At 37.5% G+C, this 13,891-nt stretch overlaps 1 protein-coding gene across 10 annotated transcripts in view; it reads left to right on the top strand.

Moving 5' to 3' along the window:
- The window catches only part of LOC127435411 (CUGBP Elav-like family member 2), a 206,874-nt gene that overhangs the window by 181,326 nt on the left and 11,657 nt on the right, over positions 1-13,891 (top strand). For 2 of the 10 annotated variants that reach the window (XM_051688877.1, XM_051688876.1), the window contains 4 exons: positions 4,357-4,578; positions 6,617-6,680; positions 11,092-11,226; positions 12,743-12,868. In XM_051688877.1, the coding sequence (XP_051544837.1) occupies positions 4,357-4,578; positions 6,617-6,680; positions 11,092-11,226; positions 12,743-12,868 (547 nt within the window). The remainder of the gene's footprint in view (positions 1-4,356; positions 4,579-6,616; positions 6,681-11,091; positions 11,227-12,742; positions 12,869-13,891) is intronic. The other 8 variants (XM_051688878.1, XM_051688881.1, XM_051688880.1 and 5 more) reach the window with 8 other exon arrangements.

Raw genomic sequence — 13,891 nt, forward strand, 5'->3', positions numbered from 1 at the left:
TATATATATATATATATATATATATATATATATATATATATATATATGTGTGTGTGTGTGTGTTTAGAGCACATTGTATGAAGTTAATTAATATATACAAAATATTCATGGCTTCATGTTAATGAAATATCCTCACTATACAACATTTTTCACAACTACCTAAAACTTTTACACAGTACTGTAGGTTTATGAATGTTTCATGAATGAGGCGCAAATTTGTAAAATGATAAACAGAATTGCTGAAATTAATTGAACACATATTTTACACTGTTTTACACTAAATTTATCTTTACAAAAAAAAAATTTGAAAACTAAAAAAATGTGCATTAACCATTGACAAGACTGTCAGTAGATTTTGGAATTGGCACAAGATAGAATGACCACTTCTGTTAATCAGCCAATCTGGCACAATTATTATATAATCTCAAAATGGCTAAATAGTGGCTGGTTAATTTGCCTAATCTACTCACCCTCAAGTTGTAAAGATAACTTCAATTTCATTCTGTTTCTCGCACAAAGATAGCCTTTGCCTTTGTGTGTAGGGCACAAGTTGTATGGACTATTTTTATGGTACTTTTTGTCTTTTTTTGGAGCCTGATATCCATGGTCACCATCCACTTTCATTGTATGGAAAAGAGCAACCTGAAACCAGTTAGCGCAGTTTGTGTTCCACATTTTGCTTGCTAATAGATGATGCCAAAATGTTCATGTTTGGGTGAACTATCCCTTTAAAAACAAATGGCTACACTTGCTATACACACACACACACCCTTCTCTCACTAGTGACCCTCAGGGTTTTATTTAAATGGGCATCACAGGCCAGTCCTGATATGTTTGCGTGGTTTGGGATAGAGAGTGCGAGCCAGCGAGGAAGATTACGGGAAATGCAGCTGGTCTGTAGGGTGCAGTATGGGCCGTGTGGTGGGAGATCTTGTACTCTCTTTCAGACAGATGATGAAATAGTTTTATAAAGCAGGAAATCGCTTTCCTGGGAAATAAAATCGGCAGCACAGGCACAGCGCAGAGCTCTCATTTCGCCAAGAACTCCTGTCGTGTCACTGCTTGTGTGTGTGTGTGTGTGTGTGTGTGTGTGTGTGTGTGTGTGTGTGTGTATGTGTTTGTGTGCCTTTATCGCATTATGCAGTACCGTCGCACAAAATCATTGCACTTCTAGATGCTTAAAGAGTCTGTGCTCACTAGACACTTTCACACACTAAACCCGTGAAACTGCAGTAAAATTGTCTGATTACTTTCTGGTAAATGTACTGCATCTACTATTCACAAATGCTACAGCTCTCCATCTTGTATGCTGAAAACCCTAATAAGTTGACTTAACTCAATTGATTGAGTTAACTTGTTCCCTCAAATTAATTGAGTAATGACATCTCCAAAACTTGTGTAATTAAGTTCACTTAATTTGGTGATCATACAGGATGAACTTAACTATTTAAGTTAAGGTAGCTAGATGCAAGTAGACATAAATGCTGTTGTTTCTACTTAATCATTTTAATTGAATTGACTCAAATGTAGGTCATACAATAATACAGCTTAAATAAAGAAGATTATAACTGATTCTAGGTGAATCATAAAATAAACTTAATTCTCCACAGAAATGCATAGACACCTGTACTTCAGTTGCACATGCACAAGGAGAATTGAGGTAGTGTAAAGTGGGTCCAACTTGACCAAAGGGGACAGAGATCACCTTAATGGTGACATCACACGAAACAACAAAATTTGCAACAAAACAACATAATACTACAAAAGAGCTCAAATCTCTATGAATTTAAATGCTCCCATTTGTTGCCTTTGACCAAGAAAACATAAAAGTCTTTGGATTTATTAATAAAAAATAAGTTCAGAGAACATAGATATTTGAGTTATGAGCCCAAACTTGAAATTTCAAGTAATGTTTAATTAAGACAACCTGATTTTTTCCAGTAATGGCAACATTAGGGTTTACAGTGTATCTGTATTGCTACCATTTATACATCAGTGCTTAAATGCCATTAAAACTCTGTGATGTCATTAGCGGAAATATAGTAAGATTGTCGATGTCACGCTAATTTTATGTCATTCAGAAATACATTAAAAAAAGAAATTCACACAAAACAATTACTTCAGTACACATTTTCTATGATGATCATGTTTTTAGTAACTAGGTTCACAGTCATTTTGATATTTTTTTTCTGTGGCTTAAAATAAAAATAACGTCTCGTGGTGTAATATGCCGGAGACAGTAAAAAAACAAACAAAAATTAAAGTCTCATTAAAAGCTGAAATTCTTGAAATAAAGAAATGTTGGCATAAGCACTGCAGAAAAATCTTTTACTATTATTTATTTTAAAAAAGTAACCAAAAAAAAACAAAAACAAAAAAAAAAACATTAAGACTCTCATAACCGACAGCCTGAATGTCAATACAGTACAATACTGTACATTATATATATATATATATATACTTTTTTTATATATATATTTTTTTATTTTTTATTTTTATTGAATAATGTGTATCTATATAGTGCGTATTGTATACTGTACAGTGTATATTATTATTTGTATATTGTTGAGTGTAATTATGTATATAACAGATGTTTAAATTGTGTTGTGTTAATTTGATGTTTATTGTAAATTGGTATATGTCTCATCACTGTCACGACTGCTATGTTGATCGGAACTGCACCCAAGAATTTCGCACACCATTGCACTTGTGTATATGGCTGTGTGACAATAAAGTGATTTGATTTGATTTGATTTGATTTGATTTGAGCTGTGTATGAAAAAAAACAAACAAACAAAAAAAAAAATATATATATATATATATATATATATATATATATATATATATATATATATATATATATTATAATTTTTATCAATAATGTTTTTCGACTCCTGCGTCACAGGCTTACAACTAAAACGCATGGAGTAATTGCACCATCCCCTTTAGAACTTCTCAAAAAGCTCAAAATCTTTGATAACAGACTTCTTACATCAGAGCGTCCTAACCTCGTACATGCTCAGAGTTTATCTTATAGCTTTGTTCACACATAGTATAAATATAAAACTTTTTTGTCGTTTTAATTAATGACCTTTAAACAAACCAAAAATCAGTTAATTTTATGCAAAAGTCTGTATGTGTGAAAGTGAGTATTGTGAGAGTAGTGAGGCAGAGGCACACTTTCTCCTTCATTGTGATAAAATTAGAGGCATAAGTTTTGAGTTTGGCAGAAAAAGATCAAATGCAGGTTTTATTGGATAATGCCATTTACGCATTAGCTGCAGCAAAATTCATTTTTGAGCTGCACACCCTCAGAAACAAATCCCTGCTTTGATCAACATAATCAAGAGTTGTCTGTAGATCTGTAACAGAGCATTCTTTATGTTCATTAATGTCATGTTGAATGGTTAATTATATTTTATACATTGTTGGGTGTAATCTGATTAAAAGTAATTAGTTACTGTAATCTAATTACTTTTTAGTAAAAGAGTGTAACATTACATTTTGAATTCTTGTAATCAGATTAAAGTTACTGACTTTCAATTAAGTACATTACGTGGTTTACACATATTTCTAAAGTAGTATTATTTATGTATTATTTACATCTAAAATATAAATGTGTACATCTGTTTGCGTTTCTGTGACATCTGAAGAGTGTGCGACAATGAACAAGGAGGAAGTAAAGACATTATTATAAATCTGTTGAGCGGAGAACAAACGTTTCTCTGAAGAGTGTTTTAGAAAGTAACTTAAAAGTAAAGTAATTAGTAATGTGATTACTTTGTAATTTAAGATTATTAATATCAAGTTTTAGATTTTAAATTAATTTTAGAGAAGTAATAATGGGTAGTGGATTACTTTTTTGAAAAACTTACCCAACACTGATTGTATATTTTAAAAGGGCAGTGCGATTATGACAAAAAAAAATCCTTTTATATTGTTATTGTGATTAGTTATTTCAATTAGAATTTACATTGAAGTACTTTTACAAAAAAACATGTTTCAAATAGATAATTTTGGCGTGAAGGGAGCAGACCAAAATAGAATACTCTTAATTGACTCTTTTCACGATTATTTAATTACAGCAGACATAACTGTAACCATGATTATTTTTCGGATTCATTTTACAGCCATATATAGTAATATTATTTGTAATACCATTACTGGAATTTATTTTATGTTTCATTATTATTTATTTAGTTATTTATTTTTCTTGTATGCTTCTATTGAGAGTTTGATTATTTGGCAATATTGTATGTAAAATCAATTATGCTAAGAAATTACTTTTTAAACCCCTTTTTCTCTTCCACTCCCCCCCCCTTTTTTTTTTTTTTTTTTTTTAATCTGTTCATGCAGGGATGCTCCTCTCCCATGGTGGTGAAGTTTGCAGACACACAAAAGGATAAAGAACAGCGGCGGCTGCAGCAGCAGTTGGCGCAGCAGATGCAGCAGTTGAACAGTGCGTCTGCCTGGGGTAGCCTGACTGGGCTGACCGGCCTCACCCCGCAGTATCTGGCAGTAAGAGGACACACCCACGCAGCCACGCCCACCAGCAGCACAGCCAGCGCAGCCGCCGCAGTCAGTCACTGTCTCTGCCCACCTGCCCCGCCCCCCTCTCTCTCTCTCTTAGAGCAGGCCACACCCACTCTCGCTCTCTCTGAGCCAATCTTAACCCTTTTCCAATCTCTCATCTGTGGAACCTCAATCGATTGTGATCGAAACCGGTCCCCATACTTTAAAATAGTGATGGGTGGTGCTGCCATTTAGAAGTCATTAGGTGATCCACCTCTTGTGAAATAGCTTTTTTTGGTATTTCAAGAAGGCAAACAGACACGAGAGGGAACGTAGAGTGACAATGACCGTAGAGCAACAATGACCGCCCACTTTTGGTTCCGGAAGTGTTTTCAAAAAATTGTTCAATCAAAATTTCTAAGCCATGAACCAAATGTCATCATTCAAATGCTAATTATGTCATCCGCAATGCTTCATTGGAGTGGGCGGTTGCTGCTGAGCTCTTTTGCCACCATTTTTTTCCCATGATAACAGCGACTTCTCTGATTGGTGGATATCTCTTAAGGATTATGGGTAGTGTAGTTCTTCACCAGGATTTTGTTTATTAAACACGATTTTTTTTTTTTTTTAAACAAAGCTAAAATCACATTGATTTGTGACTTCTACAGAAACTATACTATTGTTTAAGAATCTCTGAGATCATAGCAAGTCTGTCTTGAAAGATTTTTTCATTATTGTTAAAAATCTATTTCTCTATAGAGAAAATAAATTGTGTTTTTACTCCTGGAACCTGACTGCTGCACTCTTGCGTAATTGCATTTGGGAAGAGCACAATACATTCTTCTATCCTTGTTCCACTCGCCATGTCTTTGTCCTCCTAAATATAAAGAGGATAAAACATGGTGGCTACATTTAATACCCATTTACTTTCGGTTTTGTCCATAAGGACAGTGGGTGAGGATTTAAGAACTACTCAAGAGCATTGGGACATGGGCCATCTCTCCCACCCTTACTTTTCTCCTTTTTCTGCCTTCCTTTTTCCACTTCCCTGTCACATTGAGGTTACACTTAGCTTTTAATCTGTTTGAGGGTCTAGTTCAATGTCATCCTAATCCTCTAGTATCATTTAGAGTCTGCTATCCTCTCCCCTTTCATGTGCAGAAACTGCCCAGCACAGCAACACACTGCCAGCAGGACTGACAGGCAACTCTTAGCATCACAGTATTCACTGGCACAAACGTATGAGTCAAATACCTTGAAGTGCCCCCCAGGTCCTTTATGAAATTGTTCCATTATTGACAGATTGTCAGGCTTGGACATTTAATAATACAAAAAAATATGTATATATATATATATATTATTATTATTTATTTATTTTTTTTTAGAATAATTGTGAGACTTACATTATCATGCAAAGTGTTCACATTTCCCATCATTAAATGTAATTATTTATAATATATCATATTATGTATCGGCCCTTGACCACCCTCTGTTTTCAAAAACATTATCGGCATCGACAAAAAAAGACGGATATCCGTCTACCACTATTCAGTCTGATATTGATATTCAGCCTGATAACCATTCTCACAACAAGTCTTAACCAAGCAAGATGTGATAAATCGACAGATTAACATAGTTTTTCCCCCCTAACAATTTGTGAAATGTAATGCATCAAGCAACAAGACATTTTGTCGGCTTCTTTGTCATATTGCACTGGGTAGTCCCAGCCACATAGTTGTAAGTTCAACTTTTTAATTTTTAAATTCAGATTGGTTATGATTTTGTCATTTCAAACATTTCATTTACTACACTTAAATATTTTGGGAAACACAAAATTAGAGCAGGCCTAGTACTAAGACTTGAGAAACACCACTGGCTTAGAAACATGCCCTGACAGATAGAGGCTGCTGTGTTGCTTTACTGTTGACAGACTGCTCTATAGAGTCACTCCAGACTACATAGAACATGGAAATAAACCACAATGTTTCATCTATATTTAGCTTACACTAGCTCCTTCAAACATTATCCTTATAAATCCATCACCATAAGCCAATGTAAAGATTGATGTTTCTTAACGTTATTTGTTTCTCTCTATTTCTCCCAGTTGCTCCAACAAGCGACCTCCTCCAGTAACTTAGGAGCATTTGGTGGTATTCAGCAAATGGCAGGTGAGATACTGACCCCAGATCTGTGTTAACCCAACTAGCCCCATTGTAACTCCTCAACTAAACTCTCATTCCTCTAATAAATCATTAAATCCAGCTCTGGATCACATAATAAACCCAGTTTGACAACTGTTAACCCTGGATTGATTCAGCAGAGGTTAGGTTGATAACATTGTCAACCTGCATCGGAGTTAAGTTTCACCGTGCTGCAGAACTTTTGGCTTTCTACAGTGTCTAGCACATCTATAAGCAAAAGTGTTTGTAAGTGTATGTGTGTGTCAAAACATGAAGATGAACCCAGACTGGACTTTGCGAATTTAATCCATTGTTTCCAGACTTGTTCTGATGCACGTCAAACCTTCTTTTGTTCCTTGAAAGAAGAGTTTGTCTCATCATCCAATCACATCCCATTTCCTGAGCTCTGGATGCTTATTGGGTGACCTGACATATGATTGACCTTGGGTAACCAGTTCATGATGATATAACCTTTTAATGCTCAAATGTCTTCAGTTTTGTACATTACTTTACCAATCCTCTTACAACAGAAACACAAAAAAGGCCTTTATCTGATGAGGGTAATTGTAATATGTCCATGCTGTAAATTCTGTCAAATCTACTGGAAAACCAGAGAGAATTCAGCAGCATAAGATTAGTCATCAGGATTCCCTCATCAGGATATTGGAAAACCTGTAAATATCAGGGAATTTTACAACAGGCCTTAAAAAGTCATGGAAATTTCTGTAGTGAATATATACAGTATTTTCTAGTTATGCACTGAGCTCTAAACTATTTTTTATGATAAGTTGTTTTCTGGAGTTTGATTAGTATTTTACAACATCAGCCAATGAGCTGCTGTTTACTGTCACTGTTAGACAGGTGTGCGTCATTCTCTCTTCCACTGTTTTTAAGCTTCCTACACTAAACTAAATGCCACAACACTCTGAGAAATTCCTCCTTGCACAGTTTCTTTACCTAGTTGTTTTTTTTTTTTTCACTGTCTTTCACTGTCTTGTGCGGAACATTCCCAGTGTGCGTCTCTGTTCTTGTCAGGTCTTAATTGTGGTCTGTTTATCAAGCTGCCGGGCCTTCAAGGAAAGTGAAATATTTATAGCAGTCACTCGCGCCTAATTGCAACCGCGAAGGATGAAAGAAAGAGAACGTATTAGCATCCAAAATGGCTTACAGTGTGTGTAGGATGAGTACCTTTATCTCCTAAAGCCTTTCTACTGACAACAGTTTTGCACACCAGAGAGTAGCTTCCTCATTAATGTAGGCTTGTGTGGAGAGAGTGAGCAGGACTGTGGCATTTTTGTTTACCATTATGAAGAGAGTTTTGGAAGCTCTCGTTTAGGTTCATCCATGCATCTTTGACAGCCTCTCAGTGAGACTTAAGCTGCCACGGCACAATTAAAGAGCAAGAAATTCCCAAATTAACATAACAATTGCATTAATTTCTGAACCTCAATTTTTCAAGGAATATATTCACAGAAAAACAGCCTAGTTTAGCTTTTTAATCAAACAGTTTATGTTAAAATGAATGGTAGATGATAGCGAATGATGGACACTATGGTCTGTTATTATAATTGTAGAATATATGCAGAAATATGCCTCAGTACTGGATTAAAGAAATGGTTTACCTATCAGAAGTTTCTGGCTTTCAAAGTTTTGGTGGAAAGCCCCCCCCAGCTCCCACCCCACCCAGCCCCCCTTAGACCTGGCCATGGTCTCTCTCCCCTGAATAATTTTATGCCCCTTCTCTATTGTCCCCCCTTAAAAAAAACATTTAAAGTACAGGCTTATGGTCTCAGGACAAAATATTGCTCAGTATGACCAAATACGCATATCAGCCTGTGTGAGTGTGCATGTGCACACTACTTGACGTTCAAATCGTCAGTCGCTCTCAAACGCAACAGGATTTGAAGGCTTTTCTCGGCTGAATTTGTGAAATGTTTGGGCCTTTCCATCTGCCGCCTGGCAACCGTCTATGATTGGCAGCCAATATATACAGCTGACATCTGCTGTGTCTGTGCTGTGGGTGGAGTTACGAGCCATAAGGAGCTCCATTGTACATGCTGAACATTCAGCGAGAGCCAGCATCACCTCACTCCCGACACCTCTCTCTCCGCTCACTCCTTAGAGAGTGTGAACATACTGCATGGATGGGTCTCTTTCACTATCACATACACGCATTAGCAGAAGTGCCCTCCTCAACCACAGAAATAACATTGTGCCAAATACTCAATGCCCATTTGTTTTTACACTTGTGTGCCTGAAACTTGAAAATGATTCCATTTCTGCTTCATTCAGAAGCACAAAAGTGGTCAAGGAGCCTTAAATTTTATAGTCCATTTCTGTACATAACGTTCCTGTTTGACCTCCCAACACTACACTTGCTTTTCACAGCTTTTTCTAGCTTTTTTTGCATTACTATTCAATGCTATTCAAGAGATCAACATAATAACAAATAATAATAAAAAAAAAATTTAATTGACATATTTACCTTCTTAATATATGTTCCTGGTCTTATTGTGCACATTTCATCTTTACAAGTTTAGAAACATTGTCTTTTTAATGTTTCATCTATGTAATAAATTATATCAGATATGATTTTCCTTTCCGGCTGCAGTCACTGATCCCTCAAATATTTGAACCCCTTCTTATCAACCACCTCTCAAGTGGGGACCACTTTTCACGATCCAGTCAGTTCCCTATGGATAAAGTCCCCAATGGTGTGTTTCACTCAGAAAAAAATCACATTGCATAAGTAAACTTGGCTGAGAATGCCATTTCATGTTGACTTTAAACCAGCCATTTAGGATTGTAACTGCCTTAATCTGTGACAAGTAACGGATCCATCTCTGTCTTCCTATCATGACCTGGGTTTGTTTTACAATTAGAGGTACATTTCTTTCCTCTAATCACCTTCTGTGATGTGCTAATTAGACTCAATGCTCTCTTACTGCTTGCTCAGTGGATCAAGAGGGCAGACAACCGTGACGTCTCCAGAGCACCGTCTGACCAATCCAGATTACACGCTATTCCCTTTAAAGGGAGAAGAATGGAAGAAAGAAAAGATACACTACATTGCCAAAAGTATGTGCTTGTTGAACATGTAATTTTAAAACCATAGGCATTAATCCCTCCCTTTGCTGCTATAACAGCTTCCACTCCTCTGGGATAGGATTACTTCCATTCAGACATGAGCATCATGGAAGTCAAGCACAATGTGGTCAGGTGATTGGGCCTGGCTTGCGATTTGCGCTCCAATTCATTCCAAAGGCATTCAATGGGATTCTGGTCTGGGCTTTGCACAGGCCAGTCAAGTTCCTCCACAACAGAAGCAGTAAAACATTTCATTATCGACCTAGCTTTGTGTACAGAGGTATTGCCTTGCTGGAACTGAAAAGGGCCCTCCCCAAACTGTTTCCTTAATGTTGGAAGCACACAATTCCTTAGAATTAAGTGCATTTTCACCATCGGGCTGAATGGTTCTGAGCACACTGAGTAATAAAACCAGAATCATTTCCACATGAGTACGGTTTGCTACGGTATGATTACAAACTTTTCCCAGTCCGGATTTTTCAGTATGGTTAGCTAACTATACTCAAGACAGAGAGCGGTTCTGGTGGAACGCCTGTAGTGACATGGCAACTCTTGTGTGGTCACTGGCCCAGTCAGTCTATTCTAATTCTGACTTTGCATCACCACCATGGAAAAAGAAACCATAATTGTACCAACGAGCCCGGATCGTAACGGCACGGTTCTGCAACAGTAACCGTTCAGCCTGATGGTGGAAAAGTGTGTATTGTATGACTTGGCGGTAAGATTTATTACACTAGAATTACTAGAATAGCTGAAACCTGTTCATTTGAAAGGTTTGTCCACATACTTTTGGCCATGTAGTGTATTTCTTCACGATTGCTTTCGATTCTTTAGATGTGTTCTGCAGGCAGTCTAATTCTATGAGCACTTGTCCAGCGAACCCAAATGTTGTCCATCTTGTTTGTGTGTTTTTCTGTGTCTGTGTGCTTCCTCATATTATAGAGTATATACATTGAGCATGTATATACAACACATGCTGTGCATTTTCCTGTACCACTTCCAGTATCTGTCCTTCTTGGCTGCAGGCCACTGCCCGTGGTGTGTTGGTGTCATGGCCACTGCATATAGCTCTGCTACACACTTGCTAATCTAGAGTCACCTTTGGATCTCCTTAGACTGATGCACTCTTGCTCAAACACATTCACTTATTCTCAGATCTTCTGTACCAAACACATCTACATATACAATTCTACTAACTCAAGTACACAAAGATGTAGAGCAACTTGAAGCGCAGAAGTGGTTCCCTCCTTTATTTTTAGCATAAGCAGTCAAACACACGTATTGCACACACTGAAACTTTCTCTTTCTTCAGGTATGAATGCTCTGCAGTTGCAGAATCTGGCCACTCTAGCCGCAGCAGCGGCTGCAGCACAGAGCTCAGCCAGCCCGTCCACCGCTAGCGCCCTGACCTCCAGCACAGGGTCCCTGGGAGCCCTGGCCAGCCCAGGTAACCAGAGGTCATCCCATCGCTGTCACCATCATCGATCATCACCATCTTCGATAGCGGTATCATCACCACAATAGCGTCGTTGTCCCTTCATTCATTGTAGTCGAGTCCGTCATTCTTGTCCTTCATCGTATATCTTTCATTACAAACATAAGTCTTCATGTCATGTGTATGTGTGTGTTTGTATACGTAGTTTCTTGGCATCAGGGTTCACGGCATCATGGTCATAATTAGCATGTTTGGGAGTGTGCCAATTTGTGTGGCATTAAGCTGGTGTGCCCCGTGGCTTTAAACGTGTTCCATTAATTTTGAAAGAGTTGTTTCTGTTGAAAAGTGAAAGCAGGAGACATGTAAATGTGACACGTGGTTCTATGGTTAGATTTGCATAGTTGTATCTCTCTTTGTAACTCAAAATCTTATTTCATACTTGCATTAGCAGAAATCAGGCAGGCGAACAGTTAGTTATGAACTTCTTTTTCTGTTGTATTCTTTGTTTCAAGACTTTTTCTGTTTGAATTTTATTGTCTTATCTGAAAATTCATCATCATTGTCATCACCTTCATGATTGCAATAATCTTCATTGTCACTGATAACTCTTATCTCGCCTGTTGCTGCAAGACAATCAAATTTGAACTGATTCCCTCTGGCAATCTATAAAGATCTCTGTAACGGGGGGATTAAAATGAGAAAGGGGGAGGCAGGAACTGGACGAACCATCAAAGTAATATTTAATGAGAACTTAAACAAAAAGTCACAAACATAAACACACACATGGCGGCTGCGTGTGGCTCTCTCTCTCTCGAACTGCCGCATCCAGCTCGTCTCCATCCCTTTCTTCGGCTGATTAGCCCGATTGGGTGCCGGGTGTGCGCACTCATGGCCCAGCCCCACCCTCCTCCTCTTCACAATCTCATATGACGGTATGAGTAATTTTATATCATCGTAACAGTATACAACACATTCTAATAATTTTTGATGTAAATAAAAAAAAAATAAAAAAAATAAGCCAGTGAATTAAAGGTAGGATCCAATGAATGAAATCTCATTTGATTATTGTCTTTTTTTATTTGAACCTTCATGATTGTAAACAGCTTCACGTATGCACACAAAGCATATATTAGCTTTGCAACTGTAAAAAACTAAACTCTGCTTCGGGTTATGCCTAACAACATCCCTTAATAACTAGTTTGGGACACGTCACACTCTTATTTTCACATTATAAATTTTTTCTTCATCACACTGACATACAAATAGCATAATAGCTGTCCTGCAGTGCAGCATAAACCCGTATAAAAGAAATCTCTGCCATTGTATAGCATACACTGACATATCATCCCTCCATTTTACCCTTTGTGTACCCTTACTAAAGACTTTATCTATGTGTAGGAGCTTTTATCATTCCAGTGTCATCAGTGACTTTGTACATTCAAACATCTCTCTCTCTTTCTCTCTCTCTCTCTCTCTCTTCAATTCTCCATCTGTATCTCCTTCCTGCTCTATCTGTCTTACCCCACAGCAGGTTCCACGGCTAACTCGAGTGCAGGTGCAATGGGTTCCCTGGGTTCTCTGGGCACACTGCAGGGTCTGGCCGGGGCCACCATGGGCCTTAATAACATTAATGCACTAGCAGGTAGCGTCAACAGTGAGTACTACCGTACATCGGCCTCTCCATCCCAAACCATACAGCATCACCTCATACCAGCAGCCCACTGCTCACAGAGATGCCCAGTTTCTCACAAGCACACACAACCAACAAATATTCTAGCAATTTACTCTCTGAAGTTATGCCAGTGTTTCCCACACCACGGTTCTAAATCTTCAGCCCCACAGCAAATAGAAAACTGGGTGCAGCGAAATAATATATTGACAATAAATAGTCAACACAACTTTCTGTTGCTTTGTCTAAACATACAGCAATGTGTGCTGTCCATTATGCTACCGATATGCTTGATAGTTGCAGTTCTTTTTAATTAACCAGTTGAACAAATTGAAAAATCAGTCTGAATCAAAACATCGGTCTGGATCATGGACTGAATCAGTCAGACTTATTTGCTCACTGAACTGCAGGTTATTATGACTCAAAATTATCCAAGAACCATTACTGTGTTTGGTGTACTATTTGAAAACATTCTAATTACTGACTAGTTAAAGCTGATGTCATTTCAGCAATACTAGCAACACCGAACGGAATTGCACAAATAAACAATGTTTTCAAAACAGCTTTCCGAATACGCCACTCGTCTGCTGTTGTTCAAACGGTCAGATAGTCTTACGCCCAACTCACGCCATTGGATAAGTAACAATGTTGGGGCGAGTCTAAGTGGGTCGCTCAAAACAAACACTGAAATTTTTATAGTGCCACAGAGACACAGTGTTTACAGTTTTTGAGAAATTAATCTATGAACGGCTTACTTATAGTTGTCTCTGCATTTTAAGCTGGGATAGAAGAATGTATTTTAACACTGGAAAAAGTTACATAGCTTTAACATATAGTAAAGATACATACAGTATTCACTATAGAGTTTCAGAGTTTTATAGTAATACATGTCATTATTTATATATAAACTAAGAAAAATAATTTGTTACAAATTGTGTTGCTATTGCAAGTTGTTAGGACAAATTTTGGGATTTATCTCATTCTTCATGAAACACTGACTTGCCATAA

Source organism: Myxocyprinus asiaticus, chromosome 45 (assembly GCF_019703515.2).
Source record: "Myxocyprinus asiaticus isolate MX2 ecotype Aquarium Trade chromosome 45, UBuf_Myxa_2, whole genome shotgun sequence".
NCBI classification, from domain to species: Eukaryota; Metazoa; Chordata; class Actinopteri; order Cypriniformes; family Catostomidae; genus Myxocyprinus; species Myxocyprinus asiaticus.